We start from the raw sequence: 23,856 nt of genomic DNA on the forward strand, positions 1-23,856 counted from the left end.
GATTTTTATATGTGCTAATTGTTTCATTCAGTTGCAGAATGTATCTGCCAAATTTGACATTTTCAGTAAAAGGGAAGGTAGCCCCGATTTCACTTTTTCCTTATGCATATTCCTACAATCTTTCTATTAGCTTGCTTCACAAATTAATAGTTAAATAATCAGATTTAGGTGACATGGCTGTATCAGAAACTGATAAAACAAAACAAAACAAGTTCTCCTTATAAACTTTCACATTTGATTTTCATGAATGTAGAAATTCTAGTGTGTTTTTTTTTTTGCTTTTGCTTAAACATAGTTTCTCTTACCCATACCAGTTGTTCCAGTGGTCCTTATACTACCACAAAAGAGTCTCACTGCAGAAAGAGCAAATTACCATCATTATATTTTCATCTGCATAAGAAAGTGTGGAATAAGAGAGAGTGAGCATTTGGGGATTATATTCTGCATTGCAATATTCTAATTTTTTGTCTTTTTCAGCTTCAGGAATGGGTCGGTCTATCTGAAAAGTACTCTATCCAAATATTTGTAGTCTTCAAGCTCATCCTCCTAAAGACTCTGGCATTACAACTGCACCTTTTTTAAAATGGCTGAGAAGGCTCCACCAGGGATCAACAAAAAGTCTTCAAGGTCTACACTTTCTCTCCCGCCAGAACCAGTGGAGATCATTAGGAGCAAAGCCTGCTCGCGGAGAGTTAAAATAAATGTTGGTGGGCTCAACCATGAAGTGCTGTGGAGGACTTTGGACAGACTTCCAAGGACACGATTAGGAAAGCTCAGAGACTGTAATACTCATGAATCTCTGCTCGAAGTATGTGATGACTATAACTTAAATGAAAATGAATACTTTTTTGATCGACACCCAGGGGCTTTCACTTCCATTTTGAATTTCTACAGGACAGGGAAACTACATATGATGGAAGAAATGTGTGCTCTTTCTTTTGGACAGGAGCTTGATTATTGGGGGATTGATGAGATATATTTAGAATCTTGCTGCCAGGCAAGATACCACCAAAAGAAAGAGCAGATGAATGAAGAGCTGAGGAGAGAGGCAGAGACAATGCGAGAGAGAGAAGGGGAAGAGTTTGATAATACATGCTGCCCAGAGAAGAGGAAGAAACTCTGGGACTTGCTGGAGAAACCCAACTCATCTGTGGCAGCAAAGGTAGGATAAACACTGTGTTTAATTCACAAGCAGGAGAAAATGTCCTGACCCATGTACCTGACATGCATGAATCAATATTTTTCACTAAAATATTTAGAGAAAAGAAGAATCTAAACATTTACATATCATGAAACGAATATACATAATCTGTTCTAAAACCACTGAAATCAGAAGAAAGGAATCCCATTGATTTCAGTTGATTTTAGATATGTGCTACGCTTTACATTTGTTGTATATAAACAGAAACATGTGTGATTGTTAATGGACTTCACCTTAAACTCTTTGATAAAAATGCATCTAGAGAACACTACTTACTTTTTTGTTAGAAATGCCTTTGGTTATGAGAAACATGGTCTATTAAGCCCTCATTTATTTGTTACAGTGTTGATACCTGTTCTATTACAGGCATTGCACAGATGTGATATCACTGGCTCATGAAGAGTGATAAGTGATAGTCAAAGAATAGTGTTAACAGCCGCTGTCTGTCATGGTTTTATATTGGGCAAGGGTTGTCGATGTTCTCTCTTATACTGTGCTTTGTGGTCAAGAATTAGTGTTCTGTATGAAAGCATTAAAGCATTGAAGCATGTATATACACATATATATGTATGTATGAACATCTGTGTGTATATACAAATATATGTATATGTATATCATATGCACGTTATATATAATATAGATATTCAGATAGAGGTAAGGAAGCATTCACATGAAAGAAATCCTGTTCTGCTGTCTTTAAACAGGTGAACTGATGAAAGTCTCAGTGATATCGTGGAAAATTTCCCTTTACATGAGTGCACACACTTAGGGTCAGATTTTGGTGCTACAGTTTAAGAGAAAAATTGTCTTGCTTCTTGAGGAACTTCATTGTTATTTTTGTGACATTAGGTACTATTTAATATGAGGAAAACTGTCTCCAGTTTGGATCACTCGGAGTGAAAATGTTCAGTATGTATATGTCCATGTTAAGCTTAACTGTGGTTTTATTTTTTTGTGTCATTAATTTGTTATTCGATGCAACCCCATTGTACTAAGGTAAATATTAAAATATGATGGTGGAATGGACAAAAACCCACATCCTGTCAAGGACTTTCCCTTGTAATAGCAATTTCTTTCTACTTAAAAAAAAAAAAAAGTATTAGAATATTTTACAAAATGATAGAATACATTTTTGCTTTGGAGATTCATATTCTGGGCCATATGTTCCTCTCCAGGAGACGGAGCAGAGGGGAAGCAGATGGGCATAAGGTGTGCCAGAAAGGGTTCAGGGAGGCCATGTTGCACTCTGTGATCCCCTGGTACAAGTTAGCCTCCATCAGCTTCCCTCCCCAGCATTTTTGTGACACAGCTGCTACACGGCTTGCAGGAGTCAGGGACCAGCTTCTCAGTCCCTCACTGTTTAAAACACTCCCGATGCGACCTGTAACAGACCTTATCTCCTCCCGGATGTCTGCAAGCATGAAAAATGAGGCAGCAGCAACTGGATCTGACTTCCTGGCACACGATGGTGAGCAGGAGACAGGCTCCTGGTGGAGCTACAAGGGCAGGACACATCATGCCCGAACTGGGACGTGGCCTGCCGTGGGCACTGCCTCAGCTACATCTCACACCATGCCTAACAGGCAGGCTCAGGGGAAGTGGAAATGGATTGTGTGCTTGTAGAACCTTTTCTTGTTTTCTGTTTAACGTAGAGAAGAAGGCTATTGCTTACAGGGCTTGAGATGCTTGTTTAGTTAGTGTTTTCCTAAGAATACTTTAAGTTAGGAGTCAGCACAGCAAGACGGAACAGATGAATGGGGCAAAACTAAAATCCTGATTCTACGGTTCTTTGTCTATGGCTGATTAGCATTTAATCACTCTTTGGCTTGGTAGATAAATGAAGAAACATAGGACAGTTAAACTGCTAGATTTCTCTGCAGGTTTTGCAAATGAAGGTGGTTGTTTCTTTCATTTCCCAAGATGTTTAAATGTGTATTGTTTACTTTGTCTTTTCCCTTTTCCCTCATCTCCTGGTTTGATTGAATGTTAACATTCTACGTTTCCTTGCTACCAGGAGTTTCACATTGCACTTGTGTACATGTAGCAATAGATAGCTGGTTTGCATTATTTCAATCGCCTTCTGTCTTAGTTAATGCCATTTCATGTGATTCCTGTGATTCTAGCAGCTGGAAGTCACCATATTTTATGCATTCAGTTTCTCTTTTTAGCGATACTCAGTCTGTAAATATATATATGAGCCAAAATTATAGTCAGTTACACCCATGGCATCCTAAGGAAGGCTGTAGAAACTTGGCTGAATGACACGGTTGCGTAGCATAAAGGAGAGCAAAAACTGTCGCAGCACATTCAGACTTCTGGAACATAAGCAAACAAGCAGAGCTGCATGTAAAACAAGATATGCTGGAGTCAGTCAGATGTACTCTCAGTCTGGAGCCATCACAGGCTGTGTGAGGCTCCGTGGCAAGATTCTTATCTGAAGTGTTTGGATAACATCGTTTTCAGATTTCTCATCTTTTGTTTCATTATGTGGTAAATTGCTAATTTGTCCCAAAACAGGAGGCAGAACCATCTTCTTTCCTCTGCGGGAGTAAAGCCAACCAGCCACTGTCCTGGGAATTGCGTGTCAGGCTGTGAGCCCAGGACCACAGCCCCAGGCAGGAGGAAGCTGGGCATGTTGCTCAGGTGCCAGCCTTGTTCCCAGGGATGAGGGGCTTATCTCCACCACTCCTGGCAGCTGAGCTGAACAGCTGTGAGATCTGCTTGGCATGGAGCAGCTCATCTGGAGATGATTCCTTGGAAGGGAAGTGAAGGAAAGTTGGGAACCAAACTAGAAAATATTACCATGAAGCCTTGAATTCAAATACTCCATCCTTTTCTAACTTCTGAAGAAACAAATGAAAACATGTCAACGTACATAGCTATCCTACAGATACTGTTCAAGTAGTCATTCAAGTACTGTGTAGCACCTAAGCAGTTGAAAGGAACAGATTGCTTTTTGATCTCTTTCACGTAAAAGATTAGGAAAGTGAGGTAAACACTCAGGTGTGGTTTTGATATGTGGGTGTGCCTTGCAGCTTCTTGATTCTGCTAAGATCCCTTCTAGGTCTGATCCAAAGCTTATTGAATTAAGGGGGAGTCCCACTTTGGATTACGTATCACAGCACAAATCCTGCTTCTCTGGAGGTCAGTGAAGGCTTGCATTGACTTCACTTAGAGCAAGGTGAGACACAGCAAGGTCAGAGCACATGAACAGCTGGTATTTTACAGTATCTGTGACAATAAATAGGAAAGGATGATAGGTATGCACGGCAAGGAATGGAAGATATGGTTAGATAGTAAGAAAGTAGTATTATAGATCAAATTCTGTTGTGCGACACAGATACTCTTTACTATGTGGGTTTTTTATTTTGGCAAACGTAGGCATGCACCTCATCTTAGTCACCAGTTTCTCCGAGGTATGTTAATTCTTGCTTAGCTCTCACTCCTGCAAAGCTCTCCATGATTTCAGTTGAGGTTTTGACTAAGGAATGCAGGATTTGGTTCCATTTGCCTGCATTCTCATTCATAAACTTTTCAAGTAGGGTTAAGACAAAAAATTTCCAGAGGTTTGGCTATTTCAGACATGCAGAGTAATATGAAATGAGAAGCAGTGCTGGGAATTAGGAAGAGCAGGAATTTTGTGTAATCTACATCCCAGGGAATTTCTAACCCTGGCCCTCAAACCAGAGAGTTTTGTGACATTCTGTCATTCTCTAATTCCAGAGTAGCACCTGAGTTTTTAGACCAGCCATTTGATTATATTTTATGTGTAACCAGTATTTTGTGAAAACTGCTTGAAGAAGTTATTTTACCAATTTATAGTGAAGAAAAACTAAAACAAAAATGTATTTTGAGTCATTATGGCACATAAATTTGAAGTGGAATCAACCTTCTGCAGAGTAGGGTCACAGTACATCCATTTTTCTCCAGAAATGTCCTGTTCACCTTAGAGATTTTGTTTGGGAAATAAAATATACCATAATTTGGCCTTTTAGTTACAGTTTCTAGACCTAAAACAGCTTCCTTAGAGAAGCAGTAACTCTGAACAAGCTATCAGAAGTCTGAAAGTCCTCAAGAGACACCAGAATGAGTATTGATTTCCGTGGACGTGAATAGACTTCAGGTGGATTGCATAGGGATATTAAGGATGAACCTAGCTGAGCTGAGGCCTTTATAATGACATATATGTTGTACTGTTCTGTGTAGCACACTTAAAATCAGAGGAGCTTTACTTTGGAACAACTGTGAATCAAGTAAATCCCTATATTTAATGTTTTTTTTCAGAGTATTAGTGCATGAGCTCTTTGTGCCATTCTTGTTTACAGAATTCAAAGAGCCTGATTCTTTTCTCACACTTGTTTTACATCAATGAGACTCACTTGAACTAAATCCTAAACAAATATGGAATGTTTTGAGTGCTGATGAGCTACTATAAATATAGTTAATGAGGCCAGAAATTAGTGGAATACAGAGCCTATTTCTGCTTAGAGATATCTGAAACTGCCTCAATCATCTTTCACTATCAGTGGTATATACAATATTATTTTAAGTACCTTACAGTAATGTTGTCAATAAATGTCAATATAATTTTCCTTTTTCCATATTTCAGTATCTTGTATCACAGGCTGGCCCTTTGAATGTAACTAGAGAGTAATTGCTTGGGATTGACTCTACACGTTTTTCTTGTACAAGTAATTCTTTCTCACATGAATATTTTCTTAAAGCTCAGTGTGAATATTAACTGATCAAATATGAAAGGTAATATAAATAAGTTAAGTCATTAAAAAAAATTACTAGTCACTCACACTCTATCCTTGATTTTCGCATAACCCCTGTTGATGTACATACACAGAAGGGTAAAATATTGGCTTTTGTGTCTCTGCAGCATGTGGTTTACCTTCTTTAAAGTTATGTGAAACCTGATGGGATTGAAAGTTAATTCTGTTTGCCTCACTGCATGGCTCATTTGTCCTTACTTTATTTTGTTGTTTGTTTTTTTATTTAATTTTATTTTTATTTTTATTATTTTTTACTTTACATTACTGGCTGTAACAAGTATTCTTCCTTTGTGAAAAGCTCAATAATTTATCAGCTAACTAGCAGATTGTGGATTGCAGAAAGCATAATTATCCGAAGCCTGACTGGAAATCATGAGGAGTTTGTGTCTTGCATTCAGTAACTAACCCCCTATGAAAAGAAAAAATAATAATAATTTTAATTATTATTAAAAATAAAAGGAAGCATGATGGGGGGATTCAGGCCACTGACATTTATTTAGCTACTGTGTGCATTATGGCTCAGCTTGTCACACTGACTTGGTGAGAAAGGGCACTCCTATTACATGTTTGGGACTTGATTCTTATTTTCCATGAATGTGTTTTACCTATAATGCACACTGACTCTTACTCCTGTTCAGACTTTCTAGAGCAGCTTAAGAGTGATCATGGGATAAATGCGAATTAGCAGAGTTATTATGTGCAACTTCAGAAGAGAGCTGAGTGTCATATAAAACATTTCTGCATTCCTTTGCAACTTCTCATAAATTAAATCCTAGATTGTAATGCAGAGTTCATTCAGGAGCAAACCATAACTGATGGTATGCTGGTAGTCCTTTTGGGTTGAGAAAACGCATCATAAATGCTTAGAGAACCTCAGGAAAAATTTCATTTGGTTGGATGCATTGCAAAGACTTACCACAGATAAGAAAGGAGTCTGTCAACAGCTGAATGTTTGCACTAAGTATATAAGATAACGTGTTCAAGTGAAAGAAATAGATTTTCTTCTGTTTGCATCCTTTGTCACGTTATATGAACAAAACACTTTTCCTGCATATGTCCTTTTTTTTTTTTTTTTTTTTTGCTTTAGGTTTACATGTTTTGTGTCATCCTGATTTTGTTACATTTCTCCCAACAAAAGCTTATATTTTGTGTGCTTTCTAATCTAATTGTAGACCGAGTTTGAAGATGACAGAGAATTAAGTTTGTCTCTTTTTTAAAGCATGAGGTATGACTTTTGTATTACTTTAATTCCCACAAGTATTTGTATTCTACTTAGTATACTTCAGGGCATGATAGCTTTTGTTTAAGATGAGTGGTATTTTCTAGCTGATATGTAGATTGAACTTCTATTTGACCTCTGGTTTCAATTTATTTTACGGGGAGCCTGTTATGAGCCTTTATCTGAATGTACTACCAGGAATGTTATAGTTTGCTTTGTCACTCCAATACTTTAAAGACAAACAGTTGCTGAAACTAAGGTGTGCTAAAGCACAGAGGATGGTCACTGATAATAAACATGTATCTCCATCTCACCATCATTTCTGGCCAGGATACTTCTTACCTCTCTTTGCTTTTAAGTGAAGTAATTTTTTTGTGCCAAACAATAAAGTCAGTCAATGTGACTGTGAGGCAAAGATTATATTTGATCCTAGTCATTCATATTTAATAACTAAAGTGTTTTAATATCTTGAAAGATAAGTGAATATACTGTTTTTTCAATAGATATCATATCAAGGAACACAGTAGACTGGCAGTAGTTAATTGATTTTGTTTTAAGACCTTGTGTATGCTCACTGCTGAATTCGTCATTAAAAGATTATTTACTTTCTTTACTTCTTTTGTGCAGTATCACGTAACCCATGATTCAGCATTTTTGGTCAACCTAAGTGTCATGGAAATTGAGCTACCATCTGATCCATCTTGCTGCAGAGGTGTTTAATGCCTCAGTTATATCAGGGTTCCCTCTGGCTGCATGATCTTATCTCTGCTGTGCTGAAAGGTCTTGCTGCAAAGTAGAACTTATTAAAAACTGCTATTAGAGTAAAATGAGTAAAATGTCTTTTGAACTGACCTGTTTATTATTGACACTTAATTCTCAGTAAATCAGCTGCTTAAATTATGGAAGCAGTGCCTGGGGCAAAGATGCAGTGAGTCATATTCAGACAGTCTACCACTGACTTCAAACACTGGCACCAAGGAGTGTCCTTGTTCATTGCATGAGCAGAAGAGCACCTTTCTTACCTGGATCTATGAGAAAGGGCTTCAGTGACTCTGGTTTGATGGTTACATCAAGGAAAATTAAAGAAGGTTCATGATAAGTCTTGTTAAAGGGAGAAAAAGTCAAGAATAGTTATATTAAAACTTTGGAAAATCTATTCTCTATATTAAGATCTAATTAGTAATGTTTTGCAAAATGATGTTTTAAAGTAACGACTAGAACGTGTCTGGATTTGTCACCATTCACAGAATTGCACACTGGCTCTTGCACAGAAACGTGCCAGGATTTCAAGTATACAAGGTTGCAGTGAATTACTGGGAGGTACAGTCTTCATGAGAACTGCCTATTCTGTAAAGTATGCCCTTTCCTGTAATGGGTAGAAAGCATTATTCCAATTTACCCCAGCCCTATGTGTGCTTCTCAAGTTAATAAAGCAGTTTAATTCTACAATAATTGTTTATTTTAACCACTCCTCATATACTATTTCTGTTAGTTGTTACCCTACATTGAGTCTAGTCCAGCATTAATATCTTTTAGATGTATTGCAATATTTCTGGTTAGGATGGTCATATTTCGTGCATTATGCTATGCTCCTCTGTAAAGTCGGAAGCATCTCATGAGCTGGCTTTTCAGCTGTGACATGCCACTTAAGCTGTGTCATGCCTGAGTGGACAGACCAGAGTGTTGTGTCTTTCACTTCACCGAGAGGCAGATCATATGTCCTAAAAATGTTGTATTTCCGTTCCGTGTTTTCATAAGCCTCTGGCAGTGCATTGTCTTCTGTCATGTAAGATATTTGGAAACAAACAGACAACAGGGAGATACGTACTCATAAATTAAATGACACAAAGGTGATGTTATTTGGAGGATTATCCAGACCAAATCTGTTGGAAGCAAAGGGCTGCACCTACTGACTGGATGAACAGGCTCTGTCTTCCTTTTGTAAAGCTGAGCGCATAACCAATATATAAGCTATCCTGCAAACTGCCGTCTGTGTGAATCTCTGATTTGTTCCATGAGGTAGAAGAGCAAAAAACAGCTCCCAGGTGACCAGAAAGCCGGAGATTACTGCATGTTACTTATTTCTGAAAAGAAAAAAACTCACATGGTGTCTATCATGACATACGGCAAAATCAGAAGTCTTCTGTTTGATGAAGATACGTGAGTCTTTGACGCATAGCGCTGAACTCCAAGTCCTTTGAGGGAATATTGAAAACAAGCATGTATCACTGGCACAGCTGTTTCAAAGTGACTTTGAGATCAAAAAAGTATCCCAGTAGAGTCTTTTTAGGAAGACATCACAGTCTGCTCTTTATATGCATGGGTAACTCTCTCTTTGGGGAGGCATACAATAAGGGCAGGTTTTCAGGTGGAATAAGAAAGTGTATTTCTATTTAAGTTTATTTGATTTGCACTGATTGGAACCCAGACAACAGCCCTACATTTGAAGTTGTTCTGTTAAGTGTACAGTAACATTCTCCACGTGAATGTTATGACAGTATGAGCGCGTGAATGCACGTACTCCATTTACTGAGACAGGTCTTCTACTGTTTTTGAGCAGCAGTGGAAGAGAAAGTTGTCTTTGAAAAACACATTTAGACACTGAAATGTTAGTCTACATATTAACATACTAGCCCTTATTTCCAAAAAGTGTGTTGGGTGTTGCTGGAGCCTTTAGTCATGCAATTCTTATGTGTAACTATACAACAATGACATTTATTTTTTGTTACCTCACAATATTGCACAGTGAGAAAATGTGTGAGATGGTGGAGGCAAACAGGGCACTGGTTTTCTAGCTACAAACTGTCTGAATCATACTTGCTGAATTTTCGAGTCATCTTGTAGCTACTTGCTATAAAAAGTTATACAAGATTTCTTTTAAAACATAGAGAAAGGCAGGAGCCAGAACATGAGATGCAAACCTGAAACCTGAGGAAATTTGAAAAGGTGAACTCTTGAAGTTGGACAAGTCTTGCCTGATCTTTGAGGCTCAGATTCATTCCTCACTGAGAATATTTTATGTCTGGTGCTTGTGGGAAATGGTATTGTATTTCACTAAGCTCCTACCTAAAAACTGGCACTTCGCCGGACTAATAAAAAAACCCTTCTAGGATTATCTCAGCTTTTCTGTTCTAGCCTCTAAAAGGCAAGTTAAATAAAAGCCCAACAGGACTGAAGTTCTTCACAAAACAGCTTCTGAAGGAAGACTTTTTTTTTTTTTTTTTTCTTCAAGGAGTAATGAGTTCCACTGCAGAACACTGGAGCACACATGTTACCCAGGGGTCACTGTTTTCACTCATCTTTCACTGGGTCCCTCCTGATGCAACCTTAAGGGCTAGATACTGCTTTAAATAGCTCAGGTATGGCACAACACCAGAGCTGTCCCAAGGGCAGCCAAATTGCAGTGACAGTTTCGGGTGTCACCGGCCACTTTCAGAATGCCCCATAGGAAGTGTTAGCTGCTGGCATACTTTGTGACAGTCAGCCCAGCTTGCCTTGAATTATGGTACTGCTAAAAGTATGTTCAGTGAACTCCTGAGATGGTCCTACTTAAAGTATTTCTTCAGTCAGTCACATTTCTGTGACAGACAGCAATGGCATCAAGTTTTTGTTCTCCAGCTCACATTCACGTAGCTTATTTCCCGAGCACTGTAATCTACTTTTGAATTGCTTACTGAAGGGTCCTCCAGTGAGATGTCTGTTCTGCTTTACTGAAGCATGTGTTTGGCTTTTGGGAAGTTTTTCTGGAGAGCAGTGTATATTGCTAAATTAAAGTGCTTAAGGTAGTTCTTTTGCAGACTGCAAGAGGTCATCTAAAAAGTGTTACAGATTTGTTCTGAGAACTGTGAACTCATTTCCATTTCTATTATTTTCACGAAGCCTTTATATTGTCATATGCTATCTTTCAAAATTTTTTGTATAAATTCTCCTGTGAACTTAATGCCATTTGAAAACACTGTTTCAGAAGTACCTTGGTCTATGTATGTATGCCAATACATTTTGTCACATTATAGCTCATGAAAACTTGGCCAATGCTTCTGAACTCTGTCAGAACACTGACATTGACTTCAAAGACCTTTAAATCATTCCTACCTGCATTTAGCTGGCAAAATGAAGAGTGCCAAGGTATATGGCCAATCCTGTATGACTGGCCTACAGCCTTTCTCAGAATTCAAGCAGGAGGAACAAATGATTTAGACATAATTTAATACTGAGGTTATTTAGTAGTTTGGGATGTGGGTATGCAGAAATATATCCTGTACTTAGGAGCCTTTGGGCCACCACGGTCTCTCTACTGGCAACATATACGGTAACTTCAAGAATGGCAAGTACTTGCAATACTACGGCTAGAATTATAACTATCCACTTCTGGATCTCCAACTAAAAGGCTTTTTTTTCTTTTTTTTTTCTTTTTTTTTTTTTATGTTATAATTCAAGATTTTCTGTGTAGTTTTACAGCCTGTTATATAACTGCAGTTCTTTGCAACGCAGTTTGCTATGTCTGACTGAGCTGAGGTCAGGAAAGTGACACCAAGTCCAAGAGAGAGATGGTTCTTCTGAAGATAAACTGTAAGGTTGAAGGTCTTGTGGATGAACTCAACAAGTACCTTGGGTATTGGGAAGAATTCAAATGTTTCTCCAGATAGGAATAGAAATCTAGATTGGCGATATTTTATTTTAATAAATGATACATGAAGGCTTAAAGACAGAAGAAAGTATGATGTATGTTTTTATGCTAGAGCAAAGTTTGGTATGAAACATTATAATGTGAGAAAAATCCCAGTTGTTTTTGACAAGAAATAGAATGAGAAATCCCTACTTTTCTACTGTTTATTCTTTCAAAGGTCAATAAATGGTATGGGAAACAAATCTGAACAGAGTTGACCAATCATTTTAGAAGGTATGCAAGCTAAATCTGTGAGCTGAATGCTAAGTAGTAGATTTTCTTTGGGTCTTTGAGATGTTTTCTTTCTTTCATTTTTTTTTAAGTTGACTTAAAAGAAAAAAAGTGGATTTCTCAAAATAGTAAAACAAAGGAAAAAGATCTAAATTGATTTATAAGGCCACCATAGTGATCTGGTAGAAAATTGCAGAGATCAGTGTAATCGCTTTCAATTTCTCTTTATGTGTTAGTTAATAGGTGTAGTGGTTAGGGGATGGATTAGATGCAGTTATTGGTAAAAAGTCCTCTCTCCTCTTTAACTGAATGTTCGGACATCTTAGTGAGTATTCAGAATTGAATACTTCCACCAGAAATATTTCCATTCCACCCAATCTGGTAATGGATGTGTGTCCTACTTCCAAATAGCCTTTTGCACCAAGTTGACTAGTTCTATTCATGATTGTGTTTTCGTAAGAGGGAGTGGGTGCACCTTGAAAAGTGAACAGAGGAATCTCACCCAGACAGAAAAAACAAAGACATGAAGTTTTGATAAAGCAGTAAATGGGAACTTGTGGGGGGTGTAGAGGGATGAAGATACTTTGCATGGAACATGACTTCTTTAGCTAAAAAAAATAGAGTAGCAAATTTCAACCAGACCAAAGTCTGCTCCGGTGTGGTCTTGGTCAAGTCACTTACATTTGTTATGGTTCAGATGGCCATTTTTAAGTGGGAAAATTCAGCTTCATACCACAGACATACAGATAGGATTAATTTCATAATTGCTAGTTGCATGTCATTTATGATGGTAAATATTATATTTTATCAGTGTTTTAGCCAGTGTTTAACCCTCAGGTCAATACTTACACATGCTTCAGTGAGCCTGATGCCAGTTTATTGTAATCAGAATTTTAGGCAGTTATATTCTGCTGCCCAACGATGAAGTTGGTGTGCATGGATTTCATTCTAAGCTACACATAGGAAATTAACCCGACATTCTGTAGTTGCTACAATGATAGTTAGGGGTGAATAATTCCGCTTAATTTTTCAGAACCTTTTTCAGTCTTTTGATTCAGGAAGAAACAATGTAGTTTTTTACGTACTTGCATGTGTACTTTTGGATGAAATAAGTATGTTAAAAGTTTAAGTAGTGTAGCTAATTGGAGATGAGAAGTCTTGGACAGATAAGGATTTTCTGTGTGATGACTGTGCTATACAGAAAATAGATGAGGCGTAGATGTACTCTTTAGGAAGCCTTCTCAGTATTTGTTAACACCAGCAGGGACAGAATAGTGTGACAACTTTTACTACAATATTATGTCACTGATGTTAGTAACATCTGTGCGGAGGATAAGCTCTCTGAAATGCTTCTCTGTTATTTCTGAAAGCAAATGAGCCTCCTTTGAAGAGAGTTGGCATGTCTGACTCACAGGTCTCCTTTCCTCTTGGGCTGATTTCTGTCAGTATTTGAAAATAAAAATTTTAGTTTATGGGGTATGAAATTGAAAACATAAGCCTAATGCTGGAAGCATCCATTATTGCACTGAATCCCTACTAACGCGTCTGATACTTACTTTCCAAAAATACCTCATTCACATTAATTTAACTTCAGCGTTTATAACTTCAGTGTTTATAACTCCAGCATCATCTCTTTCCTTCCTGCTTTGATTTAGAAACAAAAAACTAGCCTTACCTAAGGCCGGCTTCCAGAAGAGGAGGCTGTGTGTGACAGAGGAGTAGTTGACAGAGCACAGTTGCTCACGGAGTGGTTTTGCTGCCTGTCTTTCATGGAGGTGTTGTCCCTCTGGGCTGCTCCAGAGAGGGACCATGCAGCTGCCCTGGGCACTGTACGGGCACAGATGCCTTCTGCCTGTGAAGTCAAGCTGAAAGCACATGTGCAAGCTGCAGGAGAGCCCACCTCCCTCAGCGCAAGCAGGAGGCAGAACTGTAATTCTCTTTCATTCCTTCTCCCTTCTCTTTTTAAAGGGGAAGATGGGAAGAAAACCTACAAAATCTCTGAATCTTTGCTCATATTCCAGTTATGCAAAGAGGGACATTGTCTGTCGAGAGATGGGCTGAGCTGAAGAGCATTCTTTTTGGGAAGAGAAACCCTTCAAAGGCTTACAGTAATGGGGGAATCCCTGTGCAGGTCAGTGCATACACACCATCACACAGGAACCACTGCTTGGTCTAGCTGAGGCACTGCTGATGAAAGCAGCGGTTGTCTCCTCCACTGCCCTGTCACAGGCAAATAACACTTATGGTCACAGAAATGACACTGAACCTGCATGGAGGTGCCTAAATAAAACTCAAAGGAAGAATGATGTTTTTTATCTGAATTTCCCCTTTTTATTCCCCATGCCTGAGTAAGTACATTTTTTTCCCTATTATACATGCCAATTAGAAAGGAGTCAAGCAAAACCCTACAGTGTTGTATTTCTGTTTTATTAAGGTCTAAGTAGAAGACTCTCAAAATACTTTTACCATTTGCTAAAATATACATTTTTAATATTACTTTAACTGCTGTTTCAAAACTTACCTAAGGTGAAACCTCCCCTCCAGAGGGATGTTCACCTAAGTCTGCTGAAGTGCTTATACTGGCTCTGGTAGGAACTGCTGTAACAGGATACAGTACTTAAGAAAAAAAAATACATTTTTAAGTGGCTGAAGAAGCCTGATAAATTTATACAGTGATGTTAAATACTTCATTGTTTGGTGAGTTGTCACTGATAAGGTAGATTTCCTAGGCTTAAGGGTGTTATTTTGAAACACAGTTGTTGTTATAGGAGATTTACAGTACTCTGAAAAAATGGAGTGAGATAACAGATCAAAAAAGAAGTAAAGCACAGAGCCAGGTTGTGTCTGAACAGCAAAGACAGTCTTTTCTTCCCTTTCCACATAAAATCTGTGGTAGCAGTTGTGCCAGTGAATACTGTTTTGTTTGTACAACAGTATATAATCTCCACTCTAGTCTTATGACCATAAAAAAAATCCCCAGGCTAGTGCCCTGAGTGATGCTGAGAGCCTCAGCTCAGCCGCTGTGCAGGAGAAAGGCACTGCACAAGCTAAGGGCTGAGCATCAGGTCTTCCTTTGGAGGCAGCCTAACTGCAGCCCATTTCAGAGATGAGCTGCCCTGGGGATGGAGCAAGGGATCAGTGCAGTGGCCGGATTGTCCTGTGTCAGAGAGGAGACCTGTATCTGCAGCAAGATGCATATTAGTTAGAATAACTCATGTAATTTGGATAGCTATGTTTGCGTCCTTTTTGGTAGCTTTATTTTTGAGTTATAGGGCTGACATTATTTCATATGGTAAGAGTTCAAGAAAAATGCAATAAGTAGTCAAAGTCATTGGATAATTTCCACAAGGCTAGAAGAGATCAGCAGAAAAGAAGACCAAGTATAAGGTAGGGAGTAAATGAAAATAGTGACTAATATCTAAGTATGCTGAAGTACTAATACATCCTATTATTTATTTATTTATTTATTGCCTAAAAACACTGGCGATATTATTTATTACCAAAATCCCTAGCTAGATATCTTACATAACTTTTTGGTTCTGTTGTCAGGCCTTTTGGTCAGAAAACAAAGCTAATGTCCGTATGATTTAACGCAAAGTTTCTTCAGTTTGCCATGTCTTAATTCCTAGCACAAAATTCCAGCACAGAATCACAGAATGGTTTGGGTTGGAAGGTACCTTAAAGATCACCCAGTTACAACCCCCCTGTCCTGGGCAGGGACACCTCCCACCAGACCAGGTTGCCCAAAGCCCCATCCAACCTGGTCTTGAACACCTCCAGGGATGGGGCACCCACAGCTTCTCTGGGCAGCCTGTGCCAGTGCCTCATCACCCTCACAGTGAAGAATTTCCTTCTTATATCTAACCTAAACCTACCCTCTTTCAGTTTAAAGGCATTCCCCCTTGTCCTATCTCTACACTCCTTGATAAAGTGTCCCCCTTCAGCTTTCCTGTAGGCTGCCTTAAGACCACAGAGCATAGTGACAGCTATCTAGAGTTATTGAGAGTGTAGTTAAACCTATATAATGAGAGATGGTTTGACAATTAACCTGCTTGTGAGTAAGCTTATTCATTCTGTGAAAGCAAAGCAGTTTTCTCCAACTGTGTAGCACAGAATTTTAAACTAAGCAAGGACAAGTGTTCCCTTATGTTTACTGACAGCTCATGTATTTGTGTTAGGTATGGGCTTATAAAAAATACTGTTCAAAGTCAGGTGCTTTGCAGCTGTGTGAGATTACCTAAGCATGTCACTGCTCCAGCCCAAAGGTACCCCAGTGAGGCACATACACTGTGCTTGAGGAAAATTTAATATGATCTTGTGAGCTCTTTTGTGGTGTAAATCACTCCTTGTAAAGATTTAGTGTCACAAGCTCACCTCTATGGCAAAAGGCATCTATTAAAGAAAGCATCAACATTTTAGAGTATTTGGGTGTAAAATTAATGAGCCTTGCTTAAAAATTTAACATGGACATGTGGATGTATGCTCTCATCTGTCCCTGATGTCATTGTTTTAGTACAAAGTGCCTTGAATATTGAGTGAATAAAGATTTACAGTAGTTTGGCAGAGCAGAGAAGTACAAAATGTACAAATGTGGAAGTGACGTACAGTAGCACTACTTTAAGGTCATACAGCAAGCCCAGGACAAAGCAGGGAGCTGGACTCAAATCTTTAATGTCCTACACAGCCCCCAACACCTGGACAGTCTTTTTTTATTTTATTTTTTTTTCCTGTGGAAATGGAAATCTGGTTGTACATATATTAGCCTTGAGACAGGCAGAGTTCATCCTCCTGCACCATTACTAATTAAATAACGTCCTTGTTTGATAATGTTGGCAGAGATTTTCAGGCATACAGGCCTAAGGGACGCAGATGTGTTGTTTCTATTTATTTTAATGGGAAATAAGATAATTTAGCCATTATGTTAGGAGTCTGTCTGTGTAATGACATACATGCTGATTGATCCTAGAGTCTTTTGACATGCTTAGCCCACTGCTATTGTTTAAAAGAAAATGTATATATTACATTATACTTATGGAATTTAACTGCCGCTTATCATAGCATTTGCCTTTGATCAGATTTCTACAGTGTAGCATGAAAAGTGGATTAATATTTAATTTAAAGTCAATATAAAAAGTCAATAAAAAGACTTTGTAAGTGGGAAAAGAAAAAGGAATGTTAAGAGAAAAGATAAAAGGGCAAGAAAGATGCATCCAGATTTTGCTTTAGATCCTTATCAATAACTACCATAATTCTGTTCTGGTCTGTTAACTTGAAAATTCTTTATGTCCAGCAAGCAGAAGTGAAGCACCTTCTTTGAAAGGCTGCAACCTACATACTCTTCCAGTGTACTTTGAATGAGCTGAACTTATAATGAGTGCTGTCAGGTTCTTTTGGATTCAGAAGAGCAGCAAGTCCCATCCTTCAAACAGTCTCAGGCCAGTTATATTACTAAGCTCTTGCAGCTCATCAGATGGGATCAGATGTTTGTTAAACTGAGAGATTCATTTTACAGTCAGAAAGAACCACTAGGAGAACATGAGTTTACTTGAAATTTGCACACCCTTAGTTATCTTTTGCATTAAAGTCAGTACTTTGTTTTTAGCTAAAGTACTCTTTCATATATCATAGAATATCCCAGGTTGGAAGAGACCCACAGGGACCATCAAGTCCAACTCCTGGATCCACACAGGACCACCCAAAAACTGGGTGTCTGAGAGCATTGTCCAAACGCTTCATGAACTCCAGCAGGGTCGGTGCCGTGACCACTGCCATGAGGAGCCTGTCCCAGTGCCCAACCACCCTCTTGATGAAGAACCTTTCCCTAACACCCAGCCTGACCCTCCCCTGTCCCAGCTCCATGCTGTTCCCTCGGGTCCTGTTGCTGTCCCCAGAGAGCAGAGCTCAGCGCCTGCCCCTCCGCTCCCCTCGTGAGCTCCTCCCTCCTTCTTTGCAAAAGGACATCAGCCTTTAGGAGTGTCTGGTGTTGGTCTGACCTCCATTCATGACAATTTGAGCTGCTTCCATGCAGAGACAGTGATTTTAATGGGCCCAGTCTGGGTTGTGAGTGTGTGTGGGGAATTTGGATGCTCCTTTCCTGAAGGGGAGTTAGAGACCATCATAATGTTTTTCCAGCGTGTCATGAACTGTGTATTTTAAGTGTGAAACTGGACGGAGATGTAAGAATATCTAGCAGGAAGGTCTCCTATTGCTTTCTAGCCTCTGAGCCATAATGTAACCCTAATGGACCCGTAATGTAGCCATAGTATTAAGGTTTGACTGCCTGACACTGCCTGTTTTTTAAGTGTAAAGGCATATTTGTGTAGCAAAGCTGAAGCTGTGGAACTCTAATTGTGAGGATGGAGAGAAAATAGTGAGATTATATCAGACTTTTCTTTCTTCCCTTGCTTACCAGATGTTTCCAGCAATGCTTCCCCTCTATTGTGGTTTCAAGTGGAAAATTAAGGTATAGTTATTGTCACAACGACACATCAGAAAGGCCCAGAGCTGCCAGATTTTCCTTTCTCAGAGAGACAGATAGTGATAATAAAACATAAGCCATACAGGATGGTCTCTTGCCTACTGGTTTTGCAAGAGATAATATGACCTGCTGTTAAGAGAGGAAGCTTCCGGGGTTTAGACAAGATCCATGATGCATTTGCTGCATTGCTGTGAATGTTTTTAGTAACCGAAAGACAGCTGTGAATTGAGAAAATGTTGAAGCAATTTAACATTCACTGTAGAGGATGATGTAGCTTCACTACACACAGAAAGTGAGTCCTATGTAATGTCAGGTCAAGATGTGGGGCGGTAAAATATAAATAAAAAATTTGTCAAGCAGTGAACTTGTGAGGGGTTCTTGCTGTTGTTTTTTTTTTTTTTTTTCAAAATTTGAAATTTTGAAGTGGAATGGGTAAAAATTACTAAGCTAATGGATGACCATCCAGTAGACGGAAAGCAAAAAAAAGCTCTCTCCTTAATTCAATATAGGACAAAGGTCAAGTAAATTTAAGGAAAAGCAAAAAGACAGAATTGACAAAGTTGTTATTAAGCCAGATATGTAAATACAGATAAACCAACATATGTTAGGGTAATATGCAAACTTATTATCTATATATATATGAAGTGTGTAAAGTGAAATGCCTAACTATATTCAAGTATGTTACCCAAATTAGTTTCAGATACTTAGCTAAAGGAAACTCATCAACCTGTAATATCAGGCTACAAAGTATATATGAATGGCAGATTAAGTCCCAGCATTGGAGGGAAGCTTGCGTACACTAGGAGTGAAGAGCTCACTATATGAGGACTAACCCAGAATCCCAGATACAAACAGAATGAAAAACTACCACTGTACAATGCATTGCTTCATCTGGTTGTGAAAACTGAAGGAAACCAAGGAAGCTGCTCCATTGGGTTTATGTGACAAAGTTTTGGTAGCAGAGGGACTAGGGGTGGCCTCTGAGCAGAGCCCAGCAGCTACGCCATGTCAGATCAGAGCCAGCTCCAGCCGGCTCCAAAAGGGACTTGCTGCTGGCCAGAGCCAAGCCAGGGAGTGAGGCTGGTTGGGCCTCTGGGAGAGCAGATTGAAGGAAGGGGGAAAAACAAAACAAAACAAAACAAAACAAAACAAAACAAAACAAAAACTGCTGCGCAACAGCAGCTGGGAGAAAGAGGAGTGAGAAATGTGAGAGAACCAGCTCTGCAGACCCCAAGGTCAGTGCACAAGGAGGGCAGGAGGTGCTCCAGGCACGCAGCAGCAGTTCCCCTGCAGCCTGTGGAGAGGCCCCTGGTGGAGAAGGCTGTCCCCCTGCAGCCCATGGGTCCCACATGGAGCAGATCTCCACGCTGCAGCCCGTGGAGGAGCCCCCGCTGGAGCAGGTGGATGTGGCCTGGAGGAGGCTGCGGCCCATGGAAAGCCCCCGCAGGGGCAGGCCCCGGGCCGGAGCTGCAGCGCGTGGAGAGGAGCAGGAGCAGGGGGTCTGGGGGGAGTTGCCGCCCGTGGGGGACCCATGCTGGAGCAGTTTGCTCCTGGGGGATGGACCCCATGGTACAGAGCCATGTGGGAGCAGTTCTTGAAGAGCTGCTGCCTTTGGGCAGCCCCCAGAGGCTCAGTTCGGGAAGGACGGCATCCCGTGGGAAGGACCCCACGTGGAGCAGGGGCAGAGAGTGACCGTGAAGGAGCGGAGGAGACAAAGCCTCAGGGACTGACCGCAGCCTGCATTCCCCTTTCCCCTGCGCCACTTGGGGGGAGAAGGTGTGTGTGGTGGTGGGGGGGGGGGGTTAGTTTGCTTTTAGTTTCTGACTGCTCTAGTCCCCTAGTCAAAGGAAATAAATTATATTAATCTCCCTATGCTGAGTCTGTTTTGTCTGTGAGGATAATTGTTGAGTGATCTCTCCATCCTTATCTCAACCCTTGAGCCATTTCCATTGTATTTCCCCCCCTTTCCCTTTTTAATAACACTTATAAAAAATAATATTACAAGCTAGAATGGTAAAACAGCTAATTAAGAGTTCTTTTTTTATTGAAAATAAGTAAGCCTTCAGAAAGTGAAACTCATGTCCAAGCAAAGAAAATAGAGACGAACATAAACAAAAGGATGGATCCCTTTAATGCTGTTATGTGCAGTGAGATGAATTTAATCTTCAGTTCTGTAAATCCCTAGTCCCGGGTTTCTGGGATTGGGAGTAAGTGCTGGGGGAAATCACAGAACCACAGAATCACAGAACCACAGAATGGCTGAAGTTGGAAGGGACCTCAGAAGGCCATCTGGTCCAACCCCCCTGCTCAAGCAAGGCCACCTAGAGCTGCTTGCCAAGGAGAACCACGTCCAGGCAGCTTTCAAAGATCTCCAAGGAGGGAGACTCCACAACCTCTCTGGGCAGCCTGTGTTCTGTCACCTGCACGATGAAGAAGTGCTTTCTGACGTGTGATAAGAAGCTGTGTGAGTGTTTCCTCTACCCCAGCAGGGACATTTTCATGCATGTTATTATGGGAATGCTCATTCACCTTTTTTGTGTCCTGCCGTCTTGGTCTGCTAGGAATTTTCTGACTGAGAGGGCATTGCTGAGCATGTTTGAGACATTTCAAGGTCAAATGGCTTCTGAGATGAGTTTTGTGTGTGTTTGCTTGTTTCCTGTTAACAGTGCTATTTCATCTGCTCAAGTTTATTTATTGAATCCATGTCCTTGTGCTGTTCATACCCAAACAGTTGATCAAAGTGCAACTGTAGGGGCTTTTTTTCAATCCCTGGTCAGAAGGGGAAGCAGTTACTCTCCACAGCTCAGAGATGAAGTTAATTAACAGAAACGTAGTTATAAAAAGACACCCAAGGGAAATGTCAAGAAAAATGTGCCACCCCCCCAAATCACAGTAGCTGGGTTTGTTAGGAGACCGGTGATAAGGCACAGCTGGGGCCCATTTCTAACAATGCAGAAGACAATGCTGCTTTCCTCCCTGACAGCTGGTTAGCATCTTTGCTACATCATCGGATCTACACAAGATACCATTGTTTTTCTTTGCTAAAGCCAGGTTTTGATCTTATGAGACTGTTGTGGTTTTGATTTTTTTGTGCCTTGAAAGCATTTAGCTACTAGGCTTTCTCAGGATAATAAAATATTTGCAGAGAAATAGAGGAGAATGTTTTTCTTTTGAATGCTAGTGTGAATCATTGACAAATAGCAAAGAAATGAGCCCTCATTAATCATAACAGTCCTTGTGGAAAGCAAATATTGAGCAGGCGCATGTTAGGGAGTGTCTTACGTCGGATCTGCTTTCAGGAGAAGCTGATGTGGAAGTCTTCCCCCTCATATCGTGCAGCAGTGCTCCTTCTGTCCTACGGATGCTGATTTCATTAGAGGTTAGCTAAAAACCAAGATTCATTTGGAAGGCAATTACTCCTTCCCTGCAGTTCCTCAGACAGATGTGTGACTGGATAAAAGTTGACGGCCACAAAGAATAAGTTCAGACTACAGAACATGTTACAGTCCAGTGATTTCCTCCCTCCCTCTGTGTTCCAAGAGTCAAAGTCCACACTTTTCAAAATTCTCTTATCAATGAAACTTTTATTGTTTGTATTGGATTTAGAATAGGTTAAATTCTGTAAGTGCAAATATGGCAATGCTTGAAATACCATGAGTGTAGCTTGTGGTTTCTGTATATTGACTCTTGCATTTAAAATTTTCTTTCTTGCCACTGATTTCATAAAAAATTCCATTCCAGCAGTGAAGAGCTACTGAAATATGACAGGTTTTGTAGGACTTCATTATATACTCAGGTAGTGAAGCACAGGCTGTATGTGATTGGAAAATCTGCTGAAGAAAAATAATCTCTCAATTGTTTGTCCTTCACAATCAAATGTCTTTGGAACAAATTTTAGTCTACATGTAGAGATTTTTCGAAGGGTTAGTAAGGAATATTTATTACCCAGTAGACTTAAGTATTTCAGTGCAATGAAATCCAACAGAAATTGAGGTATCAATCTAAAACAGAAAAGAACAGGCTTTTTTGTATATCTTATGGCATTTAAGAAATGTCACTTGACATAATACGCAGTGGTTTGGTTTCTCTAACAATAGGAAATAAGGTGATCTCTGTGAGGGAAAATGACATGGTGTCTGGCTCTTTAGGCTAACAACTTGTGCAAATAAAAGGGGAATCAAAAGAACATTTCAAGTGTTAGCAGGTCATGTGATAGGAAGTAATCCCATTCACCAACATTTTATAATGTCACAATGCCTAGAGACATTGTACAAAGCCAAAAGGTCTGATATATAATTTTGGTTGACAAAAGAGCTGTAGAAGGCATGAAAGGTTCCCTACACAGAGCCCAGAAGCAGGGTGGCAGCACAGCCTCTGCTCTGCAGTGGTGCTGCTGGGGTAGGTGACTTGACCAGCAGCCTCAGCAGCATCTCACAGGCAGCACCCAGGGCCCCAGCCCTGCACCAGCACGAGCTGTGTGTTCCCCTCATGTCTGGCTCTGAACACATCTACCCAGAAAGCACAGGCACAGGAGGCGTCTATGCATCATGCCACCCTACATTCACATCAACTTTTACAGCACTGGACTGCCCTAGAGAGGTCTGAGCACCAAAGACAGCAGGGCCTTTAGATGACTTTTTTTTTTTTTTCCTGTGAACTTCTAAATGAATCCTGAGCGCTCAGATCACAGAGTTAGGGCTTTTTGCATTTTATAATTGATTCCCTCTCCTTTTTTTTTTTTTTTAATGTTTTAAGAGCCTTATCCTATATCCCATTGCTAGGAAAATATTCTAGAAAATTGTGTCTTAGTAAGACCTTATAAGCTTCTTCAATTATAGTTATAGTATCTCTATTCTTTTTGGAAAGATTTGGAATACTGTATTTTTATACATATGTGTATAAGTTTGTTCTTGTGTGCATAAATATGTATATATTCAGCTACAATCCTTGTCAGCAGTTTCTAGCACTTATGGAGAAGAGAAGAAAACATAAGCAGTTCCTTAAGATATGTTTTTGACATAAATTCCAGGGTGTCCAGTTTTGTAATATTTTTCCTTAAGTGCTCGGTAGCTAGAAGTTATTCTAAACTGAACTACTGTTACTGCAGCTTCTTCTGTTGTTGCTGAAATAACAGCCTGTGGAAGGAGTGTTTCCTCCAAGGTTTGTTTTCAGACTTGTAAAAAATTGTAGAGTGGAAGGGGTAAAGGTGAACCATTTAAACTGGCCCCAAACTGTTTTACGTTAATTGAATTTTACTTAGGTGTCTGAATCTTGTTCTCAGCT

The 23,856-nt window shown here is 39.7% G+C and overlaps 1 protein-coding gene across 1 annotated transcript in view; it reads left to right on the forward strand.

Moving 5' to 3' along the window:
• Positions 1–583: 583 nt before the first annotated feature.
• KCNB2 (potassium voltage-gated channel subfamily B member 2) overlaps positions 584–23,856 on the forward strand; it is a 186,873-nt gene continuing 163,600 nt past the window's right edge. Inside the window, 1 exon segment of the mRNA XM_035563080.1 lies at positions 584–1,162. Coding sequence (XP_035418973.1) covers positions 584–1,162 — 579 coding nt within the window.

This window comes from Cygnus atratus, chromosome 2 (genome assembly GCF_013377495.2).
Source record: "Cygnus atratus isolate AKBS03 ecotype Queensland, Australia chromosome 2, CAtr_DNAZoo_HiC_assembly, whole genome shotgun sequence".
NCBI lineage: Eukaryota > Metazoa > Chordata > Aves > Anseriformes > Anatidae > Cygnus > Cygnus atratus.